This window comes from Drosophila busckii, chromosome 2L, assembly GCF_011750605.1.
Source record: "Drosophila busckii strain San Diego stock center, stock number 13000-0081.31 chromosome 2L, ASM1175060v1, whole genome shotgun sequence".
NCBI lineage: Eukaryota > Metazoa > Arthropoda > Insecta > Diptera > Drosophilidae > Drosophila > Drosophila busckii.
The window spans coordinates 14,299,912-14,327,598 of record NC_046604.1 but is presented as its reverse complement, the minus strand read 5'-3'; the positions used below and the strand labels follow the sequence as shown (position 1 = coordinate 14,327,598).

At 40.3% G+C, this 27,687-nt stretch overlaps 1 protein-coding gene across 1 annotated transcript in view; it reads right to left on the bottom strand.

Annotated features, from left to right (window-relative positions):
- The window catches only part of LOC108608243 (putative mediator of RNA polymerase II transcription subunit 12), a 47,245-nt gene extending 30,733 nt beyond the window's left edge, over positions 1-16,512 (bottom strand). Inside the window, exon 1 of the mRNA XM_017999530.2 lies at positions 15,371-16,512. Coding sequence (XP_017855019.1) covers positions 15,371-16,450 — 1,080 coding nt within the window. The 5' untranslated portion in view covers positions 16,451-16,512. The remainder of the gene's footprint in view (positions 1-15,370) is intronic.
- Between the last annotated feature and the right edge of the window lie 11,175 nt (positions 16,513-27,687).

The following is a 27,687-nucleotide window of genomic DNA, read 5'->3' as shown; positions in this document are numbered from 1 at the left end:
AGCCAAGTCTAGTTTGTGGCTTATCTGAAAATGCGCGCGCTTCATTTTTTCTTACACATTTTAATTGAAGTTGCAGCGCTGAGTTCTCAAGTAGCTGCTGCTGCTGCTGCTGCTTATCACTGACTAAATAATTAATCAAGCCAAACAAAAGCTGCACGTATGTGTGTGTGTGTGTGTCACAGCCAGGAAGTGACAGCTACCAGCTTGAACGTCAGTGCAGCATGTGAAGCGCACAGTTGATTAATGAGCTGCGGCGCTGGCAGCAACAAACTTGGCTTAGAGCCTGAAGAGCTGCAAGGATTTGCTGCTGCTGCGCCGGTAACTAAAGGAAATGAGTTGCTTGCTACGTGACCAGAGTCTAGTGTAGCAAATGCTATTAGAAAACGTTTGCCCCAAGCTGCGATTAAGTCAAGCACAGGGCTGCAGCTGTTAGCCTAATTTATTTATAGCAAAGACTTGAAGCAATTAACAGGCGAGTAAACAGATTAGTGCATATAAAATAAACGAAATACATGCCACAGCTTATAGCATAACAATATTGATATGCTTTCTATGATTATTGCACACACTGCGTATGCGCATTTTGTTTACAGCTCCAATGCAATTCCATTGCAACAATCAGTGCTGCAATAAAATTTGCCACAAATCAAGTTACAAGCAACACAGTTTATAGTCACAGTTTGCAGTCGCAGTTCGCAGTCACAGTTACAATTCAATTTCAATGCCAATTGCAATTGCCAAAACTAAATTTAATTTTGCTACATGCCACGCCTACAAATGTTATACGCCCGCTGCTGCAACTTGTTTGCAATTCGCTTCTCTTTTTTTTTGAAGTAGTACGTGACCCATTTTAAAGCATCGCTGCTTTTTCTATTATTTCTAGCTCGACTCGCTGCCATTTTTGGCGCCCCCTATCGGCCGCGCATTGAAATGTAATCAAAAATTGCAGCTAACACGTTTTGCAAGCAGCAAATGCTTTGCACTTGGGAGTTTCTGATTTTTCGCACAGTTTGAAGAGCTAGAGAGCAAACCACTTGAGGACTCTGCGTTGCGAAATGTGTCAGTCGAAATAGTTTGCTAGGCTCACTGAATTGGCGGCAATTTAAAAACAATTTAGCAGTCATCAAAGCGATCGCAGCGCTTTGCAATTGCGTTTATAATTGATGAGCGTTTGATTTGTGTGGCTAGCACAAGTGAATTAAATTGTTGCTAAGCGAACTTTAGAGCTGCTTTGAGCTTTGCGCTTGATTTTTTCTAGCGCCGTATACTTAATCAGCTCACGTGGCGTATACACAACGTAAACGGCAGCAAGCATGCAATAGATTTTTCGCACACATTACTTAGCCGCTGCGTTGGCTGAAATTAATTAAAGCAAACTGAAACACAACACGACACGCACTCGACTCGACGCGACTCACTGAGCGCCAGAGCTGAGCACGTGCCACAGACGCACGGACACTGGGGGATATGTGGGCGGGCGGGCAGTTGGGCGTCTGCACGGCTAATGGGCATGTAGCACTGTCAAGCTGATGTCGGTGACGGCATTTACACTTTAGTGCGTGGATTAGTTGCTAGGCCCATAAGCTGCGCTGCCCGCAAAAGGCTTAAAGGGAACATTCGCTGGCCAAGCTACGCCGCTTGGCATTTAAAGCTTTAAGCAGCGCTATGCAAATAACTGGCGACTCAACTGGCGACTGTGGCAAAAACTCAATTTAGTTGAAAAGTCGAGTTGGTTGCTGGAGCAGCAGCTGGGCATGTCTAACATGTGGCCAAGTCAGCTGGCAGACCAGACAGCCAGCAAAAACCCAAAAAATAGACAAAATAAAAGGCAGAGGCGACAAGCAGCGCAGCGCTCAGTTTGTTTGTTTTGCAAGGACACAGGACACAGAGCACAGCAGGAAGGATGTCGTGCATGCTCTAGACCCATTTCAAACTATTGGGGGGGCTGCGGCTGCGGCTTGAAAATGAAAATATGCTTCAAGTGCTTTTTGCATTTTTGGCTTATAAATAAAGTTTCGCTGCAATTTATGTAAATGCAAGAGCGCTAAGAAATGCGACCAGGACTAAGATTGTAGCTAACTTTAATTAAAATTATGGCTGCTTACTTTGGAAAGGACACAAACAGCGAGAATATGTAGGCAGCAGTAAAAAGTCAGTTCACAATACTTGAAGTTAGTTTGGAATTCTGATTTCCAGCTCAATAGCAATATCAATTTCATATTTAAGTTTATTTTTAAGGATCAATATAAATTGATGAATTTGCTTACAAATTTGTTTTGATCATAGCAACAGTCATTCATTCATTCATTCACTCATTCATTCATTCATTCGCTTGTCTAATTGCCCGCACAAATTGCAAGTTTAGTTTTCATATTGAGGTTGGTCAAATATTTCGTTGGCTGCTGATTCAGCGCTGAGCAACAAAGTCACGTATTATTGCAATAATTTATATTTTAGTTTAGCGACTAGCAAATGCTCTACAGCTGGGCAAAGGGTATTGCTCCACTATTTGGCTCAGGGACAAAAGAGCAAACAGCCGCAGAATGTCAAACACTGTCGTCAACTTGGGGTTAACTGCTGCCCAGTGGGTGGCTCACAAGTTTGTCAACACTTGGCAAACAGCTGGAGACGTCAACAGCAACAACAACAACAACAACAACAATAGTTTTAGCTGTGAGCAGCAACAACAACAACACAACATCATTGGTCACGATCAGTTTGGCTTTATTGTTTTTTTGTGGCCATTCATTTTGGTCTACCAACAGTTGGAACTGTCGCCTGTGTTGATTTGACGTGACTAATGGCCCGTTAGGCGTGTGGCACAAGCAGCAGTTGAAGCAAGTGGGGTGGGGGTGGGCAGTGGCTGCTAGGCCAGTGGGACATGCTCGAGTTGGCTTTTGTCAACTTACAAATTGCAGTGTGGTCTTAACTCGCTATGGGAATGCAGCAACTTGGCTAATTACGAGAATAATCATGAGACATTGCCTGGTGGCTAAAACTAATGCAAGGAGCTACTAAATGAGAATCAGTTTTAAATTTCTAATTGTTATGTTATTGAATTTTGAGTTAATCTTCATACTTCAAAACACTTTGCAATGCAATCCAACTAAAATTGTTGTAAGAATTGTAATTTAATATAATTTTTTATATATTTGCAACAGATTGAATTAAATTGTATAAGCTTAATTAAGATGTTTGCTATTATTATTGCTGTTAATTTAAACAATCGAAAGAATACATAATTTATTTATAAATTTATAAGAATTATATAGTAGACAAGTCGAGCGGAATAATAATTTTTGTACTAAATTTAAATAAATAAATAGCTGCCAGCAAAATGAGAATGGGAAAAGTCAATCTAAGATTTCTAATTACTGTTATTTCATCAAGTTCAACTAAAATATAAATAAATGATAATGGGCAGCAGTCAGTTTTCAATTTATAATTTCTATGTTATTGAATTTTGAGTTATTCTTCATACTTTGCAATGCAGTTCGACTAACATTAAATTGAAATAAATAAATTAAAATAAAATTGGGTACAAGTCAGTGTAAAATTTCTAATTTCTATGCTATTTTAAGTCATAGCACTAAGTTTAACTAAAATATAAATAAGCAGCTGAGAATGGGCAGCACTCAGTTTTCAATTTCTAATTTCAACTAACACTAAAAGGCACAAATTAGTTTTAAATCAAGTCAATCTCACTAGCTGAAGTTAGTTTGGTATTCTGATTTTCAGCTCTATAGCAATATCAATTTCATATTTAAGTTTATTTTTAAGTGCTTACCAATCTTTTAGGAATTTCGGCTTTAAATTCTTTGCATGTCAGACTCACCTGCAACGAGAAGAATCGAAAGCAACAAATTACAAATTGCGCATATCTGACAGCAACATCGGTTTAGTCGCATTCCAAAGCCCCAACTCTATGTTGCCATCACCTTTGTCATTTTGACTGCATGGGGATTAGCTCGAAGCTGCAGTCGCAGCCGTTTTGGCGTCTGGTTTGTTTTGATTTGCATATGACATCATCGCTCCGCGTGCCAAAGCGAAACGCAAAGCAAACAACGGCATGCAATTGAAATAGAAAACAAGTCAACAGCAAAAGAAGTCGAAAGAGAAAAAAAACAAAAAACTCAATGCAACTTTAGCTTGCAGTTTTGTCAGTTCCAAATGATTTGCAACTCTGTGCAAATTTATTTAAGCCCCGTCCCCAGCAGCAGCTGGCCGCAGTTAACAATTATCAGTTTAGAGTCAACAGCGGCGAGCACATCATAATTCCAAGACTTGCAACTGCCACAGCGACGACGACGAAGTCACGAAGGCCGACGCATGCAAAAAAATAAAACAGACGCTGACGATTTGCATTTGGCCAACTCTGACGTTGATGAAGTGATTAGCGCTCGCTATCGATATCGCTTAGTTTATGAGCTGAGCCCTGAGGTCAGCTGCAAGCTCCGAGCTGGAATTCAATGAGCAGCAGCCATTTGGCCAAATCATTGGGCGCAATCAACTCTGCTGACCTTTTGCTTGTTTACAACAAAAGTACTTTGGCTCAATTATAGTTTTCAATTTGTTTGTTGACTTCAACATAGACACACGTATAATTATGAGCAATGATTCATTCATTCATTCAGTGGCTGCCACACTAAATACTCAGAAATATTTATAAATCTAGCCTTGACTTGCAGCACTTCTATATACAATATATCATCTATATAGACGCGTTTTTTTATTGCAACACACACACGCACGCATTTAAAAAAAGAAAAAGTCGCTGGGGTGTTCAAATGTTCTGGGGGATTACAACATCAAAGCCAAATAGAAATCCGCTGGCTGCTGCTGCTGTTAACTGAATAATTGAAAAGCGAAAGTGTTTAGCTTTACCGTTATAAGCGGCATAAGTGTCAAAGTGTTTTGTTTCAATAAAATATGCAGTTGTGTAATAAAAGAAATGCGCTTAACACACAAAAAAAAACCCACAAATAAAAAGAAAAACTGTACAACATAAAAATGAATTATTGTTGAGAAATTTATTGATTGTCAGTCATTCAATTCAATACACGTTTGCAGCTTATGCATAATGCAAAGCTGCGTCTGCAGTTTAACAATTTCTTTGAATTTGTAGACAGTTCAATTCGATTCGAATCGATTAGGCGCACATTGGCATTCAATTTGTCATCAACTTTGACTTTGAGTGCAGCTGATTAGTCGCTGGCTTAGTTCAACTCTAAAATTAAGTCACACGCACTTGGCGCGCAAATTGCTGGCAATTCGTTTAAGTGGCACGTTGATCTTGTCTGTGTGGCAGTGGCAAGAGTTATGCTTATTGATTCAGTTGTCAAATGCATTTTTGCCAGTCATTTGCATAGCTCGGCTTGCCACACAGCGTTGCAAGCTGTCAAAACAGCACAGTGGCGTGGCAAGCAAAAGGGTTGACAATAGCATTGAATTGCATTTGTTGCAACAACAACAACAAACAGCAACAAACGATTATTAACAAAAATTTAATATTAAATTTTCAAAGCTGCAGAGCAATTTGAAACTGGCTAACACTTGTCATAAACACACACACACATAGACACTAATACATGCATGCATACACACCTCGTTAGCCGTCGAGTGTGGGTGTGTGCGTTTTATATACTCCATACGCCCCGTTGACGTTTCTCGTCTAAACGTGGCTTTTACTTTATATATCTAATGGCTTTGCAATTTACAGCGCTGGCTTGACACACATATGAGACACACAGACACACACACATACATGCAGCTTATAGCAAGTATATGACACGTTAAAGCAACAAATTATAAATTTGAAAATTAAAGAATTGTAGCAACAATTCCAAGAAATTATTTTGCAATTACTGCATATAAATTTATATAGATTATTATATATACATATAGATATAGATTCGAGTGAAACACCAAAATAGACTAATTTCTTAGAATTTATAAGCCTAGACCTGTCTTGCTCGCTCTAGAGTCTACACCAATGGCAAATGATTGGACATCGATAGTTCTTATCAATGAAAGAAGTAAAAGCAGCTTGCGGATTAATATAAAAGCAAGCTCAGGCCTAGCTCAGTGCTCAGTGCAATTTAAAACAATGAAGCTGCCAATTCTGCTGCTTAGCATTGCAAGTTTAATCTACGTGGCCAACTCCAAGTGTTGCTATCGCACTCAAATGTACTGGTCTGACGAATGGTGTTGGCCATACGACAATGATGATTATTATCAAAGCGGCGGCATGGAGGGAGACATATCTGGACTTGCGTTGCCCGGCAGATGCAAAGCCAAAGTGTGTGGCGATGGTCGCGTAGTGGAAAAAGGATTTTGGTGTGGCAAAGGTCCTTGCAATTTCTTTGGTTGCAATTGTGATGGAGGCTGCATTGAAGGAGATGCAACGGCAAATTTCAGACGTTTGTCAGGCATTGAAAGCGCTGCGGGATATTTGGGACTTATGGATCCAACTACTTGGTATCGCGAATCATACAAAATAGGTGAAACATAAAGAGTTAACAAAAAATAAACGTTGGGAAAAGTAAAAAAAAACAACAATTAGTATATATATAATATAGCTATATACACACACATACACGCTTGCAGCTTAAAGCAAGTATGCGACAAATTGAAAATTTGATAATTAAAGAATTGAAGCAACAATTCCAAGATATTAATATATACACATATAGATATAGATATAAAATACACTAATTTCTTACAATTTATAAATCTCCAAAGCTTTGAATTGCTCGCTCTGTACCGATGGCAAGTGATTGTGCTTCGATAGTTCTTATCAATGAAAGTTTTGAGTGAAACTTTTTGTGTTTGACAGAGCAGCAAAAAAAACAACAACAAGAATATATATAATATAGCTATGGCTATATACACACACACATACGCACGCACGCGTAACTTAAAACACGAATAAAAACAAAGATTAAATCACTGCCAAAAAAAAAAAACAAAACCATCTCAAGCACTTAATTATAAATAATCTTCTATTACATACGTATATAGATTAGTATATTTCAGTGAATCCCAAGCTACTATTTGGGGGCTTCCCCATGCTCTCGACAGTGTATAAAAGGAAAGATTCTTAGCCAGCCACTCATCAGTGCTGCAGCGCATAGAAGCCAAGGCTGTAGAGTCTACATCTAAAAATGAAGCTAACAATTCTGCTGCTCATTAGCTCAAGTGTGTGGTATGTAGCCAACGGTAAATGCTGCTATCGAACTGAAGTTGTCTGGTCTGGCGACAATTGTTGGCCATATCAAAGTGATGATTACTATCAAGGCAGCGGCACGGAAGGCGACATCTCTGGAATTGTGATGCCCGGCAGATGCAAAGCCAAAGTATGTGGCGATGGGCGTGTGGTGCAAAATGGCTTCTGGTGTGGCAAGGGTAGATGCAACGCTGTGGGCTGTAACTGCGAGGGAGGCTGCATTGAAGGCGATGCAGCGGCAAATTTCAGACGCTTGACGGGCATTCAAGGCGCAGATGGCGGTGTGGCGCTCCTTGATCCAACTACTTGGGTGCCCTAATCAATCAAACTAATGTTCAATGGCTCACTATTAATTTTGTTGTTGTTTTTTTTGTTTTAAATTTTAGTTTCATGCGTTGAGCTGATCTTAAAAAAAAACAACAAAGCTTAAAGCAAGTATACGACACGTAAGACAAATTGAAAAATTGATAATTAAAGAATTGAAGCAACAATTCCAAAAAATTTTTATATATAGATATAGATTCTATATACAAATTTCTTATAGTTTAAAAATCTAGAGCCGACTGGCTCGCTCTAGACTCTAGACGCATGACAAGTGATAGTTCTTATCAATGAAAGTTTTGAGTGAAACTTTTTGTCGAAATATTATAAAAGCAAAGCTCAGGCCTAGCTCAGCGCTCAGTACAAATTTCTACAATGAAGCTGCCAATTCTGCTGCTTAGCATCGCGAGTTTAATCTACGTGGTTAACTCCGAGTGTTGCCCTCGCACTGAAATGTACTGGGATGCCGACAGCTGTTGGCCATATAAACATAATGATAACTTTGAAGGCAGCGGCATGGAGGACAACGTGCCGCTTGCCACATGCAAGGCCAAAGTATGTGGAGATGGACGAGTAGTGAAGCATCGCTACTGGTGTGGCAAAGGACGTTGCAACGCTGCGGGCTGTGACTGCGTGGGCGGCTGCATTGAAGGCGATGCAGCGAAAAATTTCAGACGCTTGTCGGGCATACAAAGCGCAGTTGGCGTTGCTGATATCCTTGATCCAACTACTTGGGTGCCTTAATCAATCGAACTAATGTTCAATGCGAATAAAAATAAGTGGCTCACTGTTAATTTTGTTGTTGTGCTTTTTGTTATCAGCAACTAAAATTAGTGCCACGCGTTGAGCTGATCTTGAAAGAAACAATAACAAGAGCACTATCTATATATATATATATAGTATTAAATTTGAATGCTGTACGCATTAAACTTTTGTATACACTTTGAAACACCCAAAGCTTCACAGCTCGTTGTCGCTGTAGCGTCAGCAGCGACGCCGCCGCTTACGTCGGCAGCACCTCGCTGTCTAAATTGAAAATTAGAATGCGAATAATACCCAATTTATTTATGCGAACGCTCTGAAATTTTCAACAACGCTTAAAAACATAACAAAGCGTATTTGTGATTTATAACAGAATTTTTAAATATTTTTTAATTGCACAATATTGTGGTTGTAGTGCATATTTGCGCTTTGCGGGGTAGGGGGTGGGAAATAAAAAAAAATAAAATAAAAGCATTTGGGTTTAGCTATAGCAGCAGCTACATATAAAATTTGGCTGCTCTAGTTCTTATAGTTGCTGACAAATAGACGCTCATACATACAGACGCATGGACGGACATGTCTATAGCGTACAGTTTGTGTTGCTTATAAAGCATATATATACTTTGATGGATCTGCTGTTACACACATTGGCACAACTTCATAATACCCTGCGCCATGCTCAACAAATATATCAAAGTGTATAAGAAAACAAAAGCGCAGCTACCCACAGGCAATGCATCAATTTTAAATAAAGACATTTGCACGCAAACCTTTTGACCTTTTATAAAGCTGTCTCTTTCTAGCGCTCTTGACAATCAGCTCAGTTAACAATAAAAATAAAACGCGCGGCATTAACCGAAGGTTGAGCAGTTGAAACAGCAGGTGACATTGTAAAGGTTTAGGCTTGATTGATTTCCACTAAAATCGTATAAAATAAAATGAGATAGAGTGAGGTAGCGGCAGTGGGGGCAAGCAAATTGTTTATGCGTTTGCTTGATTTATGCGCAGCGCTCGATGAATTAGAGTGAAGTGCAGAGTGCGTTGGAAATAGTTGAAAGTTATTTACAGCTCTCGAGTCTCGAGTCTGCAGCGATTCTATTTTATATGGAATTTTTGGTTGAGTTACGTACATTCAATTTGTTGCATGTTTTGACTGCCCCACGGCCGTCGCCGCATGTCATGACCCGACACACTACCCCACCCCCCACTCTCCGCTCCCTCCAGTTTATGCGTGCTGTTTTTTTTTATAGGTGTATTTTGTATTCATAGTGTGGGTCTCTGTGTGTTTGCTCGAAGTGATTGCGAAATGGACCGTCTCATGTAACGACAACACACAGATAGACACACGCACATAGTTACAGTTTGCAAACATGATTTATGGCTGTGCCTTTTTGACAAGCGTATTATTCTCATACTCACTCTGCTCTGCCCCTTTTTGTTGTTGTCACCTGCAAAGTGTTGCGAGTTCGAAATTCCTCTACTCTCTACATATTTGTTTAGTGGCATTTATTTGTGTATGTGCCGCAGTGTGGCATGCCACTGCTATGCCTTTATATATAAATAATTTCTTAGAACACGACTTTGTTAAATTAAAACTTAATTTACTTTGATGCCAAAGAATGCAGCCGAATATAAATTCAAAGCTAAGACAATTAATAAATTTTGTAAGTTTAACTCGATTTGTATGCTATTTGCATAAATTTAAGTTAAGTTCATTCATAAGCAAAGTAAACAATAAATAAAAGTAAATTCAAACCATGTGTATTAATAAATTTTGTAAGTTTAAGTCAATTGTATACAAATAAAAGTAATTTCGAGCTAAGTCCTTTAATAAATAAAGTAAGCCTGATTTTATTTAATATAAATAAAAGCAAATTCATTAATAAAGTAAGCCTGTTAAAATTTAATATAAATAAAAGTAAATTCATACTGTAAATAAATATATTTAATAAGTTTGTATACAAATAAAAGTAGAGTCGAGCTAAATTTATTCCTAAACAAAGTAAATAATATTATCAAAAGTAAATTTAAACGAAGACAATTAATAAATTTTGTAAGTTTAAGTAATTTCGAGCTAAGTCGTTAATAAATAAAGTAAGCCTGATTTAATTAAATATAAACTAAGTTCATAAATAAAGTAAGCCTTAATATATTTATTAAGTTTATGCAAATAAAAGTAAATTCAAAATAAGTTCATTTATGAAACAAAAGTGAACAATAAATAATAATAAGTTGTGACTTCGTTTGAATTTACTTTTAATATTATATAACTTAGTTTGACTTTATTTATATTAATGAATAAATTTTGTAAGTTTAATATATAAATAAAAGTAAATTGAAACTAAATTCATTCCTAAACAAAGTAAAAAATATACATATAAGTTAATTCAAACGAATTCATTAATAAATAAATTTAGTAAGTTTAAGCTAATTGTATGCAAATAAAATAAATTTCAAGCTGAGTGCAATAAATAAAGTAAGCCTGATATAATTCGATATAAATAAAAGTAAATGCAAACTAAGTTCATTAAAAAAATAAGCCCAATTTAATGCAATTAAAAGTAAATTCTAGCTAAGTCCATTGATAAATTTAGTAAATTTAAGCCTAAGCCAAAGCCACAAATAAAAGTAAATTGAAGCTTAACTCAATTAATAAATATATTAAGCTGCTAATGCAAATTATTTATCAAACAGTGCAGCAACTAATAAATTATTAAATATTGCATATTTTGTCTTTTGCTGTCAAATCAAAATACTTGGCAGCCACACGCGATAATTTGTGGCAGCGCTGCACTTAGCCCGGTTAGTTGACAGTCACGTAATTGTTTATTTATGCTGCTTGGCACTTCATTGTTGCATTATGCGTTTGCCACGTGAGCAGTGGCAGCTGCACGTGGCAACAAAAAAAGAAAAGTGCTAACTGTACATGGGCTAGACGCGCTTTGGCTAAGCAGCAACTCAATGTAGCTGATCAAAGCATTAGATTGACATGTGAGAAAGAGACAGAGCGAGTGTGAGAGCGAGAGCGAAAGCATGTTACATGCAAACTGACACAAATGCTGTAACTGATGCTAAAGCTGAACGCAGCGGCAGCCACAGAGCAGATAAAAGATAAAGACCGAGAGCGATATCAAAACTCACAGTATGCGACAACAGTTTGCTGTCAGATTAAATAGCAAGCTGTCGTCAGCAGCCAACCCCAACCCCCAACCTCAACCCCAGCGCACTCTTGACTACTCATTGCTTTGCATATATACAAAAGATGATTTATAAAGTGACGAAGCGACAAAGAGCATTCCAAGAATTCTGCGGCATGCACACACATGTGTGTGTGTGTGTGTGTGGCGCTGTTGCTGCCACTTGTTTGGCTAATAAAGTCATTGGCAGTAAACTGCGTTTGCCAATTAGTGCGCCAAGCATTTAAATTGCTTTTGTTACAGTGAAAAATGCGCGTAATTTTAGCTGAAATTTATTTTAGTTGCTGCGCTATAAATTAAGACAGCAAAAAGCAACAAAAATTGCAAGCTAAGTTGCAATTCTGCTTGAAATTGCAGAGAGAGCGCCAGAACTTTCAGCTGCAACTCTGTGGCTTGTGGCGTGAGGCAGAGCAAATGAAACGAATTTTTAATAGCAGCAAAAATGTCGCAGCAAGCAGCATAAACAATTGCAGTAGCAACTTGCAACATGCAAAGCTAACAACAGGAAACGGTTGCTAATGTTGCTGCTGCTGCTGCTGTTGCTGCTGCCGCTGCATGTGTCAACAACTCAAGGTCAGCCGCAGGGCGCAGTATTGCTGCTGCTGCTGCTGCTGTTGTTGTTGTTCACTTTTGTGGTTGCTTTGGCAGCTGAAGTGCGCTCAAAGCGCCGCTTGGCCTCCTGCTGTTGTTGCTGCTGCTGTTGCTGCTGCAATCTGTAGGCAACAAAGAGTAGAAAAATAACTGCGCTAGGTAGCAACAGCGCTGAGAGCGCACAAAAGACAGTTAAAAGCTTATGAAGCGCAGCAGGCTACGAGCTTGCAATAAATGCGAGTTGATAAGGCGCCAACAACAATACACAGCAACAGCAGCAGCAGCAATTGAAGCAGCGCATAGGCGTGGCACATGCTGTGCTGTGGGCGTAACTGCGCTGCGTGTTTTGTTTGTATTTGTGCGCTAAAAGGTCGCAGCAACTAACAACAATAGAAAGCAATACAAATTGCTGCGTAGGCTTTTAAAACTTTAAACGCAAAAACTAGCAACAGTTGCTGTCAATTTAAAGCCAAACTAAGCTGCGCAGCAATACAAAACTTTGTAATACACATGTCAAACAAATTTGAGGCATTAAATATTAAATTTAAGTCATTCGACTGCTTAATTTGTTAGATGTGTGCATATTAAATGCATATAATTGTTAAATTGTTTGATTGATTGTTTTACGTCGCTGCTTTGAAGTTTAATTCAAGCAAAGCAAAAATTACGCATACGCAACGTTGAAGAGCTTAATGCACAGTCAGCGTTTTAAAGCCGCATAAAATATAAATTTGATTAATAAACGTTGCACAAACTTTGCAATTAAGTGCAGCAGCAGCAGTAGCAACAGCAGCAACATGCAAATAATTTTATATGTAAACAACGCGTGGCTTTTGACCAAGTGGGGGAGCAAACTGGCAACAGGCAGCAAACAGCAGCCGCATACACATGTAAATAAATGCAAGTGACACTCGCTATTTTAGCCTAGAAGCCAATGCAAGTGCACAGAGTGGGGAGAGCGTTGCCGGCGCCTTGACAATTCAATGGCTGAGCGCCAATTTCACCTGTCGCAGCAGCAGCAGCAGCAGCAGCAGCAGCAGCAGCCTTGTGGCCCTCACTAAAACACCTGCAATTGTTTTTATTTTCATGCTGCCACACACACATAAACAAGCCAATAAACATGCACACAGTTGCATATGCGCTGCTTTGTTGTTGCTGTTGCAGCTGTTGTTGCTGCATTCTGACAGCTGCTGCTGCTGTTGCTTTTTTCCAAGTGTCTTTTTTTTTGGCTTGTAATAATTCTTTTTATTGGCGCCAAGTTGATTTTTATGTTGCGCTGCATTGTTCTGTGTTCAGCGTGTAAAATATGCAATAATTACAATGGCAATGGGCTCGTAATTGGCAATTTAAGCGCTTGAACGCGAAAACTTAATGCCCAAAATCAAATTGACAAAAGGGCAGACACAACACACGAAGCCGCAGATTCTTTTGCTTTATTCAATTATGAGTGACATGGCATTCAAGCTTAAGCGACATTATTAAAAATAACAACATTTTTAATGCATAATTGAATGTAAGCAACGAATTAATAAGCAAAGGCAGCAGCTGTTTGCTTCATAATAAACATAGCAAAGTTTACTTATTTACAATTTATATAATGAAATATTATATCGCTCATTCGCTTATAAACGCTTTGTACACATTTTTTAGCACAACAACCAGCCCCTATCCCCATGTAGCTTCCTAAAAACCCAATCTACTACACTCTCCCCCTGCCCTCTTAATCATATATTCAACCCCAACTCGCAAAACATAAATTTCATAGCCATTCTTCAAATGAAATCCTGACAAAACAAACTATAATTAAAACATGAACTATCCTGTACATAGCTCAACTAATTTACATATAAACTACTACCTGTACATAGCCCTACCAATTTAATACAAGACTACTATTAAAAATTCATGTCAACATCTAATAGGAAAAATGTTAGCTTAAGGCCCCGTAGCTATAGCTGAAATAATTTGGCACCGATTACAATTTTAAATTGTCTTCGCAGCAATTATAAATAAATAAAAATAAATAAATATTTTTTAGCATTCTTTACTTGCTCTCTACCCCTCTCTCTCTTTACCTCTCTACCTCTTTCTCTCTTCTACCTCTCTCTACCTCTTCTACTCTCTCTACCTCTTCTCTCTCTCTACTCTCTTCTACCTCTTTCTCTCTTTACCTCTCTACCTCTCTCTCTCTCTCTCTTTACCTTTCTACCTCTCTCTCTCTTTACCTCTCTACCGCTCTATCTCTTTACCTCTCTACCTCTCTCTCTCTCTTTACTTCTTTACCTCTCTCTCTCTCTCTCTTTACCTCTTTACCTCTCTCTTTCTCTCTTTACCTCTTTACCTTTCTACCTCTCTCTCTCTCTTTACCTCTCTATCTATCTCTTTCTCTCTCTACCTCTCCCTCTATTTCTTTACCTTTCTACCTCTCTCTCTTTCTCTTTGTTAGCCACAGCTTAAACTTAAAACATAAAACAGCTTGCGCTTGTCATTTCTAATTCAAGCTGCGGCTGCAGCTGAGCTAAGCAGCCATTGTCCTGGCGCTGCTGCTAATTAAATTTGCGCTTTGTAATTAGCAAAAGGTACTTTAGTTAGTTTAGCGTAAACGCATCAAACGCAGCAAGCAAATGAAAATGAAATGTGAACACAAAATGCAATTAAAAGCGCTGGACAAAAAAAAACAAAAAAGCGCAAATTAAATGCAACAATTGTTGTTGGCTTAGAGCTGTTGCTGCTTTCAATTAGACAAGCCGCAAAGGGCAAACAATTAGAGAGAGAGAGAGGGAGAGGGAGTCAAAACATTGGCAATAAAATTCGCAATCAGAATTAGCCAATTCCAAAAACCCAAAATTCTGTAAATATTTAACAGTGAAAAGTGAGAATTGCTATTGCTGCTGCTGTTGCTGTTGTTGTTGCTTCTGCTGTTGTTGTTGTTGGTGTTGCTGCTGCTGTTGCTGCTGCTGCTGCAACGTAACACAAACAGCATTAGCCATGGTCAGTGCGTTGGTAAATAAATTTTTATAAAATTAATGCGCGTATTAAGCAGCAGCGTAGATTTCGCTCAGCAGCAGCAGTGCTCTTTAATTTCGCTCAGTGTGGCGCGTATTTTGGCTGACCCACCTCAATTTGTGGTCTACACATTTAATTTAAATACTTTTGTTGCTGTCGCGCAGCTTCAACTTATCAGCGACGCTTTTTCTATTTATAACAATGTCTAATGACATCATAGCGTTTAAAAAAAACAACAACAATTGAATGGGCGCAATGCCAAACTTACCTCATTATCAATGGCGATGGCGCTGCGGCTCATTGGCCCTGCTCCTCTTATCAATGGCGTGTGCTTGTTGTTGCTGCTGGCGCGCAAAGCTTCGAGCTGCTTTTGATGCTGCTGCTGCTGCTGCTGCAAATGCGACTCGTGCTCCAGCTTATTCCACTGCTCATTGCTGTAGGACTCGCTATGCAGCGGCTCGGGCTTTTCAGTTGTAGTTTGCTGCTTGTGCTTGTCGCGCTTGAAGATCCAATCGAATATGTTGCGCTTGGCTGCTGCCTTGGGCTCCGCATTGGCAATGCTGGGATGCTTGTTGCTGCTCGAGACTTGCTCATCGGCTTCATAGTCCTGCTCCGTGCTGCTAATGCTGGGCAGCTGCTGACTGAAGAGCGAGTAGCGCGGCATTTGCTTGGCCAGCTCAGCAGCAGCAGCAACATCAATGTCGTCCTCATAGTTTTCATCCTCATCCTCATCGGTGTCGTCGTCATCAGCATCCTCATCGCTGTCTATCAACTGCTGTTGCCAGTTGGGCGAGCGTGTTGAATGCGCTTGTGTCCAGGCTGGATAAATCCCATCGCGATCAAAGTAGCGACTGCTGTAGTTGCTCAGCGCTTGACGCAAAGGCGCATCAGTTGTTGTTGTTGTGGTTGCTGCTGCTGTTGTCTGCTGCTGCTGCAGCGTTGGAAACACGCGCTGCTGCCAGGCAGCATGATGTCGATTGTGATGACGCAAGTGATGCTGCTGCTGTCCAGACGCTGGCAGCTGCTCCAGCTGCAGCTTGGACGACACTGGCGGCTGTCGATTGCTTGCGGCCAGCTCGGCGCGCATATGTTGCTCATGTCGCAAATGATGGCGTCGCTGCTGCTGCGCCGCTTCCAATTCAAAGCTGCCTTCCCCAGTTTGTTGCGCCTGTTGCAGCTGCAGCAAACGCTGCTGCTGATTACGTCGCGCGTGTGTTGCTGGCGCGCTGGTGCTGGCGGCGTGTTGATGGCGATGCTGATGCTGCTGCTCCTCGCCCAGCGCCAGGCTGCAGCAGAGCAGCAGCCAGAGCAGCAGCCAGGACAACTTGGCAAACAGTTGGCGTTCCATGCTCTGCGCTTTGTTGCTTTTCACTTGTTTTTTATCTTTTTTGCTTGCTCTGTGTTTATTGCTTTGTGTGTTTTGTTGCTTTTGTTTCGATTTACCTAAAGCATTTTATTTTATCTGCTTTTGTTAATTCTCTTTTTTACACTGGCAGCATTTTTATTGCTTGCACATATTACGACGTTTTTATAATTGAAAACTTCTTTGTGCAGATTTTATTGCTTTGTTGTTGTTTTTTATGTTTTTTAAACAGACACTCGCTGCAATTTCACTTGTTTAAACTTTTTGATTACAGTTTGCTGTTTGGCAATTTATTTTAACAACTTGTTTACACCATTTTATTAAAATATTTCACATTTGCTTTTGTTTACCGCTTTGAAGTCAAAGAACTAGTCGCGTTTAATCCGCATCACTGTTGATGACGACACGACTTACAGATAACAACTGAATACAACAGCAATTTGTATCTCATGCATGTTGATAGCAACAAATGTTGCGAGAGCGCGCATTACAATGCGCGCAACATGTTGCTAGCAACATGCAAGCGAACCAACGAGCCAGCGAACCATCAAACATGTTGCAAGCCGGCATTTTATTAGCAACAACAACAAGCAGCATCCATAAATGCAATTGACAATTGGCGCAGCGTTTTTTTTTTATTTGTTAGCAACGCCCACAACAGCAACAGCACAACAGCAACATCAACAACTTCTTCAACTGTCTTTGTTGCTGCTGCTGCGTTGGTGCCACTTGATGAGTGTGTGGGCTATATCAAGAAAAAGGTTACACAATCAAATTGTGGCAAAGTGCTTAGAGAAAAAAACTAGAAAATACATTTAATGTTGCTCAAGAACTTTGCGCCTAACCACAGACAACAAAACTAAAATCCCCGCGCTAGTGTTGTGTGATTTCTATGGAATAAACAGACAAGCTAAACGGTAGCCCTAAAACAATTTCCAACTAATTGCCATGAGTCAGAGTCCGAATCAGAATCAGAGACGCTGCCTAGATAAATACATAAGCAACTTCTCAGTTTCGTTTTTTATGCGCTCATCGCCACAGGAAGCGCGAATGCATCTTAGCAAGCTCATAAAAAATCGTAGACGTAAGCATGATCAATGATAAAAGGGTTGGCATAGAGAATAGACTACATGTTTATTTTATAACCCAAAACCAGGGGTGAGAGACAAAAAGCAGCGAGGGGAGCCGCCACACAATTGATTTTACTACGAAGCGTGCAAATAGGATTTGTCAAAGCGATCAAATTTTTCTAGCTAAAGGTATAAACTGCTATTACAACGTGGCATGCAACATAGACATAACTATGCAATGGGTTGCCTCAGAGCAGCGCTGCCATTTACGCTTTTTTCCCGTCAGATGTAGCTGTTTTTGAGGTGTGAATGCGGCACATTTTGAAAACAGCGAGCAGTGGGAATTTTTGTTTGGGAAATTAAAGCAGCTTTTTTCTAAATCAATTTTGAGTGTTGTTTTTATAGAAGTATCGCCTGTTGTTATGAAATTTGCGGCTCATGTGTACAAAAAAAAGGTCGCGAGCAATGGAAACTCCATTTGATAAAAGTTGTATTTATGTTGGAAAAAAGCGGAATACCAGTAAGAAAAAAGGCTGATGCTAAATTAAGTGAATAAATGGGAACAGCTAGGAAAAATATGCTCAATTATATAATGTGCTTAAAATCAAATCAAATCAAAGTCATCAAATGCAAAGTCCACAAAAGTCAATGTTGGCAGAATAAAAAAAAGCAAAAAAAAGCCAAACACATTCAGAATTCTTGCAATTCACACATTACACCCGCAGTTGATCTTCAAAAACAGCCAGATTTGACGGGAAAACTGTATGTGTGTAACTGTGTGTTAAAAGTTGCATTATGTGTTGAATTCAACACTTAACACGCAGCTTAGCCGATTGTCAATAAAGGCAGCAAAGCTAAATTAAAGCTAGTTTACATACTAAGTTAATAAAAAACATTCTGAGCAGCCTCAGAGCTGCGCTCAGTTTGATGTTCTGGCAGCAAACCGGGCCTAGAAACCGGTTAAAAGTTTTATACACTGCGCAAAAAGGGTTGCTCAATTTCTGTGTTTAAGTTAATTCATTTATTTAATAGCAAAACGTTAGCAAACTGTTGCAGTCACTTTGGCTGGCAACTTGCAACATTTGTGTTCAACAACTCTCCATGCGCAGCTTACATTGCCACGCCCCTCTGCTCAATTTGCATTTAAAGCCAACTCGTCTTTTATTTATAGCAGCTTGGTTAGCAACTAATGCAATCATTGGCTACACTGCTCGATTGAGCGCAAAAAATAATCAACGTGCTAATTAAGTTTACTAAACTCTCAGTGGGTGGCGCAGGGCGGGCGCTGTTAAAACGAACTACAAAAAATAGTTTGCTACCAACTTTTTTATATGCCGCAAGTTGCTCAAAAACAAATGCGCGCTCTCGCTCGCACACTCGTGTGCAAAAGTTTAGTTTGCAACAATAACAAATTTTAATTGCTCTAATGAGTTGAAGCCAACAGCAGCAGCTAAAAATAAACCACTGGGTGCTGCTGATAAAAATTTAATTTGCACAAATCAAAATTAAACATTAATTGCAATTTGTAAGCTAATTGAGAGTCTCAAGCCCCAAAGCGCAGACATCAATTAGCATTTATAATTGACTATACCCCAAAAACAAAGTCGAACTGACTGATAGTCGCGTATCAATCAAGCCACCCACTGGGCGGGCGTAGCGAAATGTCAAATGGCAGCGCCAAAGTCAAGAGCGTTAAACAGAATTTCCAACGCCAACTCGATAATGTTGTTGATGTTCATGTTGCTGCCACCGATGCTGCCAGATAATGGAAAATAGTCGTAATGCTGTTTGACGTGGTTATTGTTGCTTCTCACTTTGTGCTGCTTGCTTTTGCTTTTGTTTTTATATCTTTAGCATAGCAGCCAAGAGACCACACTTAAGGTTCAACGAGCTGCGCAAACTGAGCAACAATAATAAAAAAAAATATTAAAATAGGCAAACAGGCAAGAAAAACGTGTAAGAAAAGCTTGAGCAGAAAACTTGGCATAAAGAAATTCGAGCAACTTGCGCTGAATTTAAAACCTAATCAAATTAGCATTTGGCCTAAAGCTGAGCTAAGCAATTAGCTAGTGTCTAAGCTGCATATTTAATTTATTGTAAGCAAGCAAAGCTGGCAGCATAAAAAGTGCAACTTCAGTTGCATGAGGCATGAGACACTTTGGGGCGTCTACACCTTTTACCTGACACACTTTGTTGCCACTTTTTATGACAAATACGTGTAGCTTTGGCTGCTGCTGCTTAAGTTAGCTCAAGCGCAGACAATGTTGCTAGCGCCACGCCCTCAATTTAGAGGCAGCAGCGCCAAAGGACTGACCTGAGACAAATGCGCGCTGCATTCTCGTTGTGCCTCGTTAAAATCCAACAAAAAATAAAATATGACTAGCTTGGCATTATACGCGCGACTCTTTAGCACACTCATCCTTTGACTTTGGCCAACCACCCACAAGCGGCAGCCAAGCCCAAAAGTTTTATGTGTTTTAGCCTGGCTCTTGTCTCAAGTTGTGTTTTGTTCTCGGCGCTTTGTCTGCTAACAAAAAAGAAGAACGCGTCGCTTTGTGTCGCTTTTTTTAAAGATAAATGTTTAGCGCTCCCTGTTCGGATGAACTGCAGCAGCTTGGGGCAATCACAATGCGGCTGCATTGATGCAACAGCGCCAGTGGCAAGGCGGAAGTGTATGGGGCGTCAAGTAAACAGGTTGACAGCGCAAGTAAAAGAGGTCAAAACTAAATATAAAAAAAAACTTCTCACGCTAAAAACTAAATTGCATTTAATAAAGATTTTTACAAACTTAAATTGTAGCGCAAACTTTTCGCTTAGAGTCTCAGTTCATTATTTCTGGCTCACAAAAAATCGACTTAGGAGCAGCTGTGGCCAAGAGTTTTAAGCGCTTGGGGCCACATCAAGCAACGCCCACAGCTTGTCAAGGCAACTTCTGCCTGCGCCTTTGTCAATTTGTGGCTTTTAAGCCTAAAACTGAAAACTGAAAACTGAAAACTTGCAACTGAAGCTGTAGCTGCTACCAATACTCAAACTAAGCCAGCCAGCTACAGTTTATTGGCTCTGCACTTGTTGCAAGGCACAGAGTCTACATCAAAGTCAGCAACAAATAACTGCCAGCAAAGGATAAAAAAAGCAAGCAGAAGGTAAAAACGCCCACTGAGCCCAAAGCGGCTTTAACATGAGGCAGGTCAACTCCCCATCAACTCAGTCCCCCCCCCCACTCAATGTTTTTTGAAGGAATATTAAAACGGCTGCAGGTTTGCTGAATTGCCTGGCTCAGGCTCAGCTGCTAACATAGCTCAAGGTCAAAACACACGCACACAAAGCAAAAGAAAGAACAAACTGAAAATACATTTCGCCGCTGCCTTATTGCTTGCACTCTCTTTGCCGCTCTGCCGCTCTCTCGCTCTCATACTGCGCCGCTCTCTTTGGTCTGTTTGTCTGTTTCGTTCGTTTGTTTGTTTGCTTCGCTTCGCCTGAGTGTGCTTGTGTGTGCTTGTGTGTGTGCGAACATGCAAATAAATATACAATTTTTATGAATGAACACGTATGATGAAAGAGCTGTGCGCCAACTGTAGCCACAATACAGTGGTTAAGAAAAATAAAACAACAAGGCGCAGCAGCGACAACGTATTTTTCATTTCAAATATGCAAACGTTAAAAAAACAAAACAAACTTGAAACGCGCTTTAAAACTTACAAGCCATAGAATTTGTCAAAGTTTTAATATTAACTAATCTAAACTGTTTCGAATTTGCTTCAATTATTTGAATTTAATACCAAACTAATTGCAAACTGCTTAAAATATTTGCAGCTATTTTGTTTATTTCATTTGCGCTCTTTGCGCACTTTTACCCACTGTAGCTTTCATCGACAATGCTACCTGTCGCTGTTGTTGGCCATATTCTCTGACATGGTTTCATTTGAAAACTAAGACCAAAGCCCAAAATCAGTTAAAGGTAGTAGCAAGTGCTGCTGCTACTTGGCCATGTTTTGTGGCCAACCCCCCACTACCCCCACCCCCATCGCTGCCAGCAACTCTTGCTCGACTGTAAAAATGTTTTTTATTTTTATCAACATTACGAGCTTGGAACTGAAGCTGAAGCTGCATTTGCATGTGAAACAAGCAGATAAATTCAGACATGCAAACGCCATAAATTTTTGTGTGCCGAGGCAGCAGCTGAGGCACAAAAACGCAGCCAGGAGCGGCAGCGACGTCGTTTAAAATCGAAAATTTCACATATTTTTGCATCAAATTTGCATGCGAATCGCCCCGCAAGAGGCGAGAGCGAGCGCAAGCAAGAGCTAGAGCTGGACTATGTGTGCATAAAAATATATTTTGGTATATATATAAATATATGGAGAGCAAGCATAAGGCAGCTTCTTGGCTTAAGGTTGAAGTTTGAGCTTTAAGTCGTTTGCAAACGACAGCGACAGACTCTGTGACTCAGCAAAGAATTTAAAGTTAGTCTAAAATGAATTTAGCAAAATGAAATGCGAGCAAACTATTTGATTTGCCTTTGAATTGACTAAGTGAGAGAGAGAGAGTGAAAGAGAGAGAGAGAGAGAGGCAGCTTCTTGACTTAAAGTTGAAGTCGGCTACAAACGACAGCGTCAGACTCTGTACAACAGCTGCGCTTATCAAGAATTCATAGTTAGTCTAAAATGCATTTGCCTTTGAATTAACTCAGTGAGTGAAAGAGAGAGAGAATAAAAGGCCGCTTCTTGGCTTAAATTTCAAGTTTAAGGCTTCAAAGCGGGCTACAAACGACAGCGTCAGACTCTGCACATCAGAAATTTATAGTTACTCTAAAATGAATTTCATTTGTAGCCATCAAAATGTTACTCGAGCAAACAAATTCATTTGCCTTTGAATTAACTAAGTGAGTGAATGAGAGAGCGAGTGAGAGAGGCAGCGGCTGGTGTGGCAACCTGAGCGTTGCATGATGCCACTGATTAGACGCTAGACACGTTTTGCGTTTTGGGCCAACGCCCCGCCCCGCCCGCCAACGTTGACAGCAGAGGGGCAGCTGGACAAGCTGGCAACTCAAACTGATTTATGTGCAACTACCAAGTGCAGTTATTAGGAAATAGAGCAGTTGTTGCTACTTCGTTGTGGTTGTTGTTGTTGCATAAATCAAATATAAAACGCATTGCAGGCCTCGAGGCTCGAGACAAGCTGCTGGTGGCTGCTGCTGCGGCTGCTGCTGTGGCTGCTGCAGCCAATGTCAACAGCATGCCACACACTGTTGCAGGCAAAATGGAGCAGTCAAGTGATTAGCAATAAAGACATCAGCCAGCTCTCAATTCAAATGGCCAAACTGCCAGCTGTAGCAGCAATAGACCAATGGACAGTTTGACAGGCTCACTTGGCAATTTGTCAGGCAGCTCGTTAGCAAGTCTGTAATTGAGCATGCATTTGTTCAAGTGAAAGATGCAATAAAATAATAAATTCAAATATATAAATTACATATAAAGCCAAGCAGTGAAAGTGAGCGATTAATTGTAGCAATCAACAGGCGATTAAATTGCAGCCGAGTCAATTCATTCAAATATCAAAGCAAAGTTCATTGCACACATTGCCCGCAACCAAAGCCAAGTTGCCCAAGCTCTACACAGAACTAAAACTCCATTAGCTGCTATTAGTCTGCCGACTCAAGTTGCATGCCCCAAGCTAAAAGCATTGAGAGCGAAGGAATTTCAGCGTTTGAGTGCAAACAAATATTGCTAACAATAACAAAGTTTAAATTTTAAAGCTGAGAAATGCATTTAATAAATAATTCAAATAATCTATCGATAGTATCGATTTTACGACGATAGTTTTTATGTTTACAAGCTAAAATTGCTTTGGAAATTCAGCGCTTACAACAACAAACTTTAAATTTCAATGCTGAAAACTGCATTTAATAAGTAACTCAACTATTTTATCGATAATATCGATGTTGTTACGATAGTTTGTTATGTTTTGCTTAGCTTACTTTGGAAATTTAGCACTAACAATAACAAACTTTAAGTTTCTATGCTGTCTCTTTAAGCATAACTTTTATATCGATAGTATCGATTGCTATTGTGTCGATAGTTTGTAGCTAAACTTGCTTTGCAGCCCTATTGCGTGCGTAGCTGCCACAAGCTGTGGCAAACAAATGCAAATATGAGCTGTAACCACAAGCTGTGGCCTCAACTGAAAGCTGGCCAACAAGTTTTGGGGGTGGGCTTAAAGAATTTGCGGCAAATTGTCTTTGCTCGATTGCTTTGACATGCCGGCGACTTTTCTTTCGGATTCGGATAAGGTGTGACAAATTGCCAGTGTTTATGGCCGTATCAAATCGCAAAGCAAACCAAATCAAGACAAAAGCGCAACGCATTTTGGGCAGGTCATAAATATCGATAGAAAAGTGCTGCAGACATTTGTCAGACTCAGGCACAGCCACAGGCTCAAACTCAGACTCATGCCAATTGAATTAGAAGAGACAGAAAAAAGCAAAGACATTTGCCAATTGAAATCAAGTTTGCCAGCTAAGCTAAAAAAAATATAAAAAACAAGCATAAAACTTACGTAAGGTACGTTAAAGTTTTTTAGGAACTTGTAAACTAAACAAACAAAGCTGCAATTGCACGTGCGCGCATCTTTCAGATACAATTCGTTTGCTTCCTCATTGCCAAGCACTTCATTAGCTGCTTGAGCTCGCTCTCGCTTTGACTCGCGCGTGTTTGCTTAACTTTAAATATGTGGCCTGCCAAAAAATGAGGTGAGAAATTTTTACGCCCAACAAACAAATGGAAAATACTTTCGGTTCTAACTTTTTATGTGCTTTTGTCTGTTCGGCTGTATCTGTCAGTTGCAGTTTAGCAGCAGCAACTTGTGCAAACTGTCGCACATCATTTCACACAAAAGAAAGTAAAAGCTGCAGCTAACTGAACGAATTATATATACGCTAACTTTAATATATAAATTACAATTGCGACTAATGCAAACTGCCTTTAATTTATTTATTTACTTGAGTTTGATTAGACGAAATTGCTTAAGGCTATAGATAGCACCAAGTGGCTATGCCTGCGATTTATTTGAACTGCTTGTGTTATTTTTTTTTCTCTTCACTCTACAAAAGGCAGCTAATAAATCAAACAAATATTTGGGTCACGCTTCCGTGGCAGCCACAAGGGGCAGGCATGTAGCTTGCTTGAGGTGTAAATGGACATCGACACTGCTCGGGCGGGCGGGCTAAGAAAATATTTGCTTGGAAAATCCGCCTGTAAATACCAAAGAGAGCTGAGACAACTCGCCAGTTGATTTATGCAGCTGCAGCGGTCAGAGACACTTGAACCCAAAACTAAAGCTGAGACTGAAAATGAGACTGAGACTGAGAGTGCGACTGGACATAACTGATTGTGGCTTATTATGTGTTGGGACTCGAGAGCTGCCTCATAATTCAATAAATGTGTCAATAAAACAAAAACGAAGCCGTACCCGCCGCAGTTGCTTGCAGCGCATAATAATAAACAATTTAACCAGGCCAACAACAAGAATTACGTGACCAGAACGCGCTGCCACTTGGCCTGGCTTTAAGCTTAAAGCAGCAGCTTAAAGCTGCCGCCGCTCAACTGTGCCCAAAGTGCACTTGCTGTCGGCCATTTGTCGCAATGAGCTGCCAGGATTGCGGCCCAACAACAACAGCTGCCAAAGGAGCCGCAGTAGCTGTAAAAACAGACAAACAACTGTAAAACGCATTTCGACATGTCCAAGGACTCACTGCCCGTCCAGTTTCTAACTGCCATGCAATGCCATAAAAGTAAATGGAACTGCAATGTGCTCATGTGTGTGTGTGTGCTACGTGCAACGTTGTGGCAACTGTCAGCTGCTAACTTTAAAAGCAAAATGTTTATAGAAAACTCGTTACACAAATCGAATTGAAATGCGCCAGCGTTTGACATCCAAAACTCCCCAAAGGCCATACAAACAGCTGTCCCAATCCCCAGTTCCAGTTCCAGTCCCCAAAGCAAGTGGCAGCCAAAGCAAATAAAACTGAACCGAATTGCTTAACTTGACAGTGAATTTTATAGAAATTTCATAATAAAATCAAGTGCTAAATTTTGCATTAACAAATGCTAAAATCAACTAAATGAATAAAAACTAAAAATCTATTATAACTTTTGCTGGCACACGAGCAAACGTCAAAACAAAGTTTGCCACAAAAATAGTTACGAGCTATTGTTGAGGCAAACGCGGCGTATGCGGAATTTGCTGCCAATTAGAAGTTTATGTTGAAGCGCTTCAAATTAATTTCACCCAACAACAGCAAAAAGGCAAAACAAAACAAAAACAAAAGTTAGAGCTGCGCAGAGTGTGCAAAGGGGTGGGGTGGGGGAGGGAATGGGCTGACTGACGCGCTTAGGCTTGGACTTGAACCATAAGCCTTTTTGGCTGTCAGTTGATAAGCTCAAGTGGCGCCAAGATTTGTCAGTTGCTTTGGCATAATTAGCAGCTTGGCCCTCTTTAAAAAAAAAAAAGCGACAACGCTGCGAAAGTCGCGTGGCCATAAAAGATTTAACGACTGCTTAACTTGAGGCTGTGGGCGTGACCGCTGAGCTTAAGAACGCTGCTTAAATATTTATGGCAACTGCAATATGCAAGCAACAATTGCAACTTGCCCGAGAGCTGACATTGAAATATGTTTTGTCTACTTGCAGCAAACGCGTGCAACAACATTAAATGCCACTTACTAGCCCTAATCGTTTGCCTAGGCAAACAATATGTTTGCCCACACCCCCCACCCCCTTTTCGGGGCTGGCGTTTACCACATTAACCTCGTGTTTTACGACATGCCAGGCCGCATGAGAAATTTATATACATTTCATGGCCCAAAGGGGCTCAACATGTTGCACACAGACAGAGAGACACACACACACAGGCAGACAAGTATATGCTATATAGTATACATATATAGCTCTCTGTGTGCTTTTTGACACAAGTCCAAGTGAAAAAGCCGCCATAAGGCGGCAGCTATAACTCAAAGCACTGGCAAACAGCTGGCGCTGGCGCTGGCGCTTCCAGCCAAAAGGCACATCCGAGCAGCAAAGCTGACAATGCCCCAACACTTACGAATGACAGCGAGGGGTGGACGAGCAGTAGTACGATATGCATATATTCAATCGACGCTCATCAAACTTATCACATGGCAAACAAAGCCTAACCCAACAGCTTGTAAATTTAATCTGATGATAAATGCAATTGGGCCTATGAACTGCTTAACTCACCCTCGCATGCTCTACACACAACGAAGGCTGCTTGGACAGTTTGTAAATTCAATCAACAGTTGAATGCAATTAAAACCATAAACTAAGCTTAGTGCTTGAACTGCTTGATGCAACTTCAACTGACAACTAAGCCTGCCTTATTATCAATTCAATCAACAGTTGAACTAAGCTATATGCTGTATATACTTCTTAATGTATGAACTGCTGCAGCTACCCTCGCACTGCAGCTGACAACAAAGGGCAGCTCGCTTAGTTTGTAAATTCAAGCAAGTTATGTTTGCAAACGTTTGGCTTACTACTTAGTCTATGAACTACTTGAACGACCCTCGTATGCTTGTCAATTTGTAAATTCAATATGCAATGCAGTATTGAAGCAACTGCACTTGCTGCTTAGTCTATGGAACTACTTGATCCCACCTCGCACACTCGTCACACTGCAAACATTAAAAAACTTGGTCTGGGTGAACTGCACATCCTGCGCTCCATTTAAATTCTTTAGCGCGGCTTGCGCCACTAAATGCGCTGTCATAAATTTGTGCATCGATGTGCGCGCGCCTGACCCACTGGGCTGAAGGTTGAGTAGAATTTTTAATTGCGCCATAAATCAAATCTACGATAAATGGGCAGCAGTTAAAGGGCTGCTAACCAAATGGGAGCCATAAGCTGATAACAGCCAAAGAGAGAGTGGGCGGGAGAGCGCGCGAGTGGGTGTGACAGATTGTCTCGGCAATGTGCTGGCGTTAATACTTGTAAACTGGCGACTGGCGACGGCGGCGGCTTTAAATGTCAAAAGTCTTGCGCCGCAATCTGTGCGCCTCAGACATTTAATTTTAATGGTCCAAGATTGAGAGATGAGATATGAACGCCATCTAATGTCATCAAGCCTCTAATTAAGTTG